The sequence below is a fragment of the Psammomys obesus genome, unplaced genomic scaffold (genome assembly GCF_907164565.1).
Source record: "Psammomys obesus unplaced genomic scaffold, mPsaObe1.curated_primary_1811, whole genome shotgun sequence".
In the NCBI taxonomy this organism is placed as follows: Eukaryota; Metazoa; Chordata; class Mammalia; order Rodentia; family Muridae; genus Psammomys; species Psammomys obesus.
In genome coordinates, this window is record NW_026596149.1 from 11,894,356 (window position 1) to 11,901,025 (window position 6,670).

At 48.0% G+C, this 6,670-nt stretch overlaps 1 protein-coding gene across 1 annotated transcript in view; it reads right to left on the reverse strand.

The window, feature by feature from the left end:
- The window catches only part of Echdc3 (enoyl-CoA hydratase domain containing 3), an 18,378-nt gene that overhangs the window by 3,361 nt on the left and 8,347 nt on the right, over positions 1-6,670 (reverse strand). The window contains exon 4 of the mRNA XM_055593914.1: positions 2,180-2,380. Coding sequence (XP_055449889.1) covers positions 2,180-2,380 — 201 coding nt within the window. The remainder of the gene's footprint in view (positions 1-2,179; positions 2,381-6,670) is intronic.

Consider the following 6,670-nt stretch of genomic DNA (forward strand, 5'->3'; position numbering starts at 1 on the left):
TGTGTGTGTGTGTGTGTGTGTGTGTGTGTGTGTGTGTGTGTGTGTGTTTAGAGGTCAGAAGTCAACCTTGGGTGCTGTTTGTCAGGAGCTTTCTGCCTTGTTTTCTGAGATAGGATCTCTCCGTGGAAAGAAGCTGCTGGTTGCTTACACTGGCTGGTCCCTGAGCCTCGGGGATCCTTCTGTTTCGGCTTCCCCAGCTCTGGGGTCACAAGTACACACCACTAGGTCTGGCTTTGACAGGTGGGTTCTGGGGATGGGACTCAGGTCCAGGTCCTTATGCCTCTGTGGCTGGCATTTTGCTGGCTGAGCCTTCTCCCCAGCCCCAGGACAGATTGTGTGGCTCATCTTTTGAGAAGGCGTACTCTGTGACAAAAATATTCTTGGGAGGGAAAAGCAATCCTGGTTCTCACAATGCCCTTGGCCCCTCATCTGCCACACTGTGTTGATCACGCAGTGTGGTTCCGAGAACTAGGCGTCCATGGAACTTACAGGATATTCTGGTAAATAACATCTCTCCCCTTTCTTTTTAAAAACAAATGTAAAGTTTGATAAACATGATAGAGTATGAAGTTTCTAGGAATTCTGATGAGCCGTGGGTTAGAAGGCTCGCTCTTTTTACCCACTTACTTAAATGCCTCTACCATGGAACCTTCCAGCAAGTCACCTGTTAAAAGAGGATAAACCAGTAAAGCAACCGCTTGCTATGAAAGGCTTCATGGTTCCCGCTGCAGTTGCAAGGCAGGCTGTCTCACGAGAGATTTTTAGCGCATTTGGATTTAATGTCTGGCCACAACCATAATGTAAGAAATACTAAATATGGATGGACTTAAGGCAAGTATCTACCTAAGACAATAAAAAAATGGAAGATGCTTGAGCAAACCATCCGCTCTTGCGGCGTGTAGCCCACTTCCAGCCTCTGGTCAGCACAGGTCTGGAGTTAACCACAGACTCCCCCCTGGAGCGCACATCTGTGCAAAAACTACTGAGGGTGGAAGAAAGCCCCCCTGCGACTTCGTGGTTCTGCTGCTAGATTCCCTTCGGGTCTGACTTCTTTAGTGTCTCAGGTGTGCGAGCCTCTGCTAATTTTTGTAGTTGTTTTAAAAACGGATAATCCATTCTAGGGAGCAGCTCACTTCTGTGCTTGCCGCATACATGATCTGCCCCTCCCTTTCCACACTTCCCATGGAGAAGGCGATGCCTCTCTCCTGGAGCAGACACTGGGGTCTCCCATGTCAGGGATGCTCCCTAGATGCTATTCCGTGAGGCTGAGGAAGGAAGAAAGCTCTTCGAGGGGAATGGACCTGGCTGCCATCAGTCATGACGAGACAGCTCCAGCATCCAGCGGCTTCTCGTGCCGACTCAGAGTCCGGACACGGCAGTGCTGGTCTAAGCATTGTAAACCCAGCACCATAAATCACCGACTTCAAATCCTTTCTGGACTGAGAGGGATGGTCAAGAAGTCATTAGCCAGAAACTCAGTCTCAGCCCCGAGACACTGGCACCAAGGCAGCATGCTGTTTACTGTGTCCCACGGGCAGCTGTTTAGTGTAACATAACAAAACCGCTTCAACTGCATTTCAAGTAAGATTAGACAAAGTCTATGCTCTCCAGAAGATGGAAAACCCAAGTCACACTGAGGGACTTGTGAGATTGAAATGTGGCAAGTTCACAGGTTGACACACACACACAGGTTGGTGTTTGATGCTACAGAGGCACAGGCAGTGGGCTCTTCTCTGCCCAGCACAGAAGGAACAGTTGTGGCCTTTGGACAGATCATCCAGTATAGAAGATAGAAGATACTGTGGTCTCTGTGTGTGTGTGTGTGTGTGGGGGGGGTGTGTGTGTGTGTGTGTGTATGTGTGTGTGTGGGGGGTGTAAAAGCCAGAGGCTAATCTGGTGTGGTGTCTCAGACACCACCTACCTTGTTTGTGTGGAGGGGACAGGTCTCACTGGCCTGGAGTTCCCTGAGTGTCTAGGCTGGCTGGCCAGCAAGCCCCAGGATTCCTCCGTGTCTGCCTTCCCAGCATGGAAATTACAAGTATGCACCACCGCACCTGGCTTTCCTGTGTGGACTCTGGACCGAGCTCAGCAATTCCTGCTTGGGTGTCAACCATCTTCCTGCCTCCCCAAAGGTACTTTTCCCAAGCTAATTCTGGAAACCCGTGAGCAGTTCGGTTACCTTTCTGGGCACCGCTCTCCCCAGGGCAACGGCGGGGGTGGAGCAGAAAAGTCCAACATTCACTCCAGGGGTGGCAAAAGAGGACTTGTCACTTGCCACGGCAATGTCGCAGCTGGCAACAAGCTGGCAGCCGGCCGCTGTGGCCAAGCCATTGACCATGGCAACGATGGGGACGGGGTGGTTCCGGATCAGCATCATGACCTGCGGGACAAACACAGCCACTTCAGTTCCAGGCAGGTTACACTGCCTTGCCAGGGCCTGGTTCTCACACGTTAGTTCTCCAGAGTCTAGGGAGAAAGCGTAAACCCATCAGCTTGCATTCCATCTCCAGGACGATGCAGACAGTACAGTCTGGGTCATAGCAGGTTCCCTTGAGGAAAGAGCGAGGCTGGGTGGGCGGGGAGACATTGACCTAAGGCAAGAGCATGATGGGAAGTGGGTAGCAGCCGAGCCTGAGGCCATGTCCTCAAGGAGAGAGCCCTCTGGGTAGCCGTGGAGTCTGAGCCCACTCTTCCTGCCTCCCCGGCACCTCCACCCCCCCAGACCTGTGGGGTTTTGTTCCCCGGCAGCAAGTAAACCCCTACATAAATTGTCAGTTCTCAACAGCTCTGGACAGCCCTTGTGTTAAAAGTCTGAAATTGGCATCTGGTGCTTCCTTGGAAAATTAAGGTGGGAAGGGGACTTGAAGGCAATTTCCTTAGTAATTACTTCTCAAATTACTATGCTGCATAGCGCACTCTCTCAATTCCATTCACGCGGGGAGGGGAGGCACCCTGCTGTCATAAAACTAAGCAAAATTCCTGAAACAGAGCCCTTGGCACAGGGAGAGGAGAGTCAAAGGCGTGTTCCCGTGACCCCCAGCACCACAAAGGGCCAGAGCACTAACTTAGATCGGAAGCTTATTTTTTCGTAACACTCTAAACAGATTGTGTTGCCATGGCAACCTCGGTTTCTAAATTATTGCTCTTTGAACCCTGGCAAGTTGGGAGGGGAGACAGGGCCACATCTGGGCTTTCCCCCAAGGCAACATTTGAAAACGATAAAAATAAAAATAAAAAACAAACGACCTTCACAGATTTGAAGAGTTTGGCCTGAGAAACTTGTCTTTTATATTCATGTGTTACCTTCCCCACCCCCAAAATAAGGACTTATGCAGCCAGGCACTACATAAGGATGTTTTTGGTCAAGTACAAACTGTCTGTGTGATGGCTAGGTGGGAGAAAGGTCACTAGGTGAGGGCTTGCCTCACATGTGTGAGCTCCTCGGTTCAGGCCCCAGTAACACACACATATACACACATGCGCGCACACATACACAAACGCACACACAGCCTGGCATGGGGGCTCTAGGGAGGTGGAGACAGGAGGATCGCTGGGGTCACTGGCCTGATGGTCTAGGCTAACTGAGGAGTTGGTGGCCTGAGGATGGCATCTAGGCTGTCCTCTGGCTTCCGCAAACATTAGCATGTACATGCACCCCTCCCCACATACACACATACACACATACTTGGTGACTTGAGTTCAACATCCAGAAACCATATAAAGGTGGAAGGAGAGATATGATGCGTGTGTCATGGATGAGTGCCCACACATACTGTGCACCCGCACACAGAGATGGAGAGAGAAAGAATAATAAAGTTAAACAATTTTTAAAAGTAAATGGTTACTATGGCTTGGCAAATGCTCTCTGAAAGTCCACGTATTAACGATTTACCTCAGGGCGGTGACATCAGGAGGTGACTGAACCGGTGAGAACTGGGACTTTGGGGAGGTCCCGAGGTCACTGGCACATTCCCTCAAAAGAAATTGGGGTGGGGCTGGAGAGATAGGTCGGCGGTTAGGAGCACCTGCTGCTCTTGCGGAGGACCCAGGTTCAGTTCCCAGCGCCCGCATGGTGGCTCACAGCCATTTGTAACTCCAGTTCCACAAGTACTGATGCCCTCTTCTGGCCTCCTCAGACACTGCACACATATGCTTCACGTACATGCATGAGAACAGAACACTCGTACGCATAAACTAAAAATATTTAAAAACTTTAAAGGACTTGTGCGCTCTTGATCGCACCCTTTCTCTCTGCTTCCTGGTGTGTGCCAGGGACAGCTCTCACTGACGCGAAAGCCACTGTCATCTGTTATCTTCAACAAGCTCAGAACAATAGAGCTACCAGATCTTCTTGTTTGTTTGTTTTCTTTATTTTTTGTTTGTTTGCTTGTTTGTTTTTGAGGCAGGGTCTCACTACATAGCCTGGCTGTCCTGGAACTCACTATGTAGAGCAGGCTGACTTTGAACTCACCTGCCTCTGCCTCCTGAGTGCTGAGATTAAAGGTGTACGCTACCATCACACCCGGCCCCAAATCTTAAAATTGAATGTCAAAGCCTATCTTTTGAAATATAAACTCATTGCTTCATTGTTTCTTTATGGCAATATGAAGCTGACAAATCCACCGAAGTATAGCTATTTAACAAATGCACCATTCTCCGTGAAATGAAGCTTTCTAAGGAGGAAAATAAAACATCTGGGTGGTTTCGAGCTTATATAGTGATCTGGAGCAAGCCTGCCAGGATCTGATGCCCAGTCTATCATTTCCTTGTTGCCTAATAACTGTGAAGAAGCCATGTGACCCTTCAGTTGTCACAGCACTGAGATGAGGATAATGTCAGCACCAAGCTAACACATGACAGTTGGGTGAATTAGCAAACCTGGACTTAGAACACTGCTGGGCTTAGTAAGCAATCAGTGCTATAGTCATGTAATAGACACAGCTATAACATACCTGCATAATTTAAACAATTATGTTTAATTAGGGAAATTATGTTAAATTAGGGAAAATATGTTAAATTAGGGAAAATCACTAACAGAGAATATAACAAAATAGTACACTCTTTGTTGCAGGGTATTTGATCCCATTGTGAACCCCGAGATTATGAACTGTAAAAAAACCTGTTTCTAATCATGGTTTGGCTCAGTCTTTGATCTTAGAGCTTTCTGTTTGTTGTGCTGTGGCTCAGCCCTGGCACACACCTTTTATTCAAGAGCTTTCTGAAAACAGGCTTAAATCAAGTTAAGAGGTCAAGAGCCATAGCAAGTAACCAGCTGACAGGGAGGAAAGAAAAGGAGGGACATTGAGTTGAAAGGTATTTAAGACATCCTGGAGAAGAAAGGGCTTTTTCCATCTGGGACTTGAGTTGAGTAGGAAGGCCAGCTGAGCTAGCAGGCTTTCACCCCAGCATCTGGCTCCTGAGTCTTTATTGGTAAAATCCAACATTTGGGATTTTGTTTTTAATAACAACACTTCTCTGGGTTTGTGTGCTTTTACTGCGATAAGAGTATCTGACTTTTGTTTTTTTTTAATTTAAAAAATATTTCATAAGACTTTCATCGATTAAAATATTTTAAATCAAGTCAGAAGGCAGTTTAGAAGAAGGCAAAGAGAACTCAGATTAAAAACAAGCCAGTCAGGCAGTGATGGCACACACCTTTAATCCTGGCACTGAGGAGGCAGAGGCAGGTGGATCTCTGTGAGTTTGAGGCCAGCCTGGTCTACAGAGTAAATTCCAGGACAGCCAGGGCAGCATGGAGAAACTCTACCTCAAGAAACAAAAGCAAACCAACCAATCAACCAAACAAGCAAACAACAAGATAAAAACAAAAACAAACACAAACAAACAAGCCAGTTTAACCAAACCCAGGGAAGTCAAGCACTGGCACCACCATTCCAGTCTTCCTGAATTAGTTCTGAGTTCTGACTTCTCCAACAGGTGGCATCCACTGAATGCTGGCCTCATACGACAGCATAACTGAGGGTTCAGCATTCTTTTCTCCCCACATTATTTTATTCTGAAGCAATGTACTCTCATGTCATTGGTGAGGAGAAGGAAGAAAGGAAGGCTCTCTGCGAGGCAACTCTCCAGCTGTCACTGGCTTGGAAGGAGAGAAAGCAGTGAGCCTCTAGGCTACCACAGAGCTTGTCACTCAGGCTCTTTCCATAACTAGTTCTTCACACTCCCATTCAGTTTGTCCTCCTCCTGACTTGCGAATAATTGGCTGTCAGGAGGTCTGCAACAAATGTGCTCTAGCTTGCGGAGGGCAAGCCAATGCAGAGATTTCTCTCTGCCTTTTAGAATCCCGCTGTCCCGTGCCTGAACCCAACAGGGAAGCATTTAGCTCACTCTGTTCTAGTATGCTCTCTGACCGCACCAGGACACTGAAATTTTACACAAGTTCCTGGTGTTCATGTTTGCCCGAGGTGATTAGAATTTCATAGAATTAGCGTTAAAGAACAGCACTCAGGCTGGGAGCAATGGCTCAGTGGTTAAAAGCTGTGTTGCTCTTTTAGAGTTTAGTTCCCAGCTCACAACTGGATGGCTCACCCTGCTTGTAACTCGACTTCCTGGGGATTCAGTGACTCTGGCTTCTGTGGGCGCCTGTAGTCATGTGCGCGCGCACACACACACACACACACACACACACACACACACACACACACACACA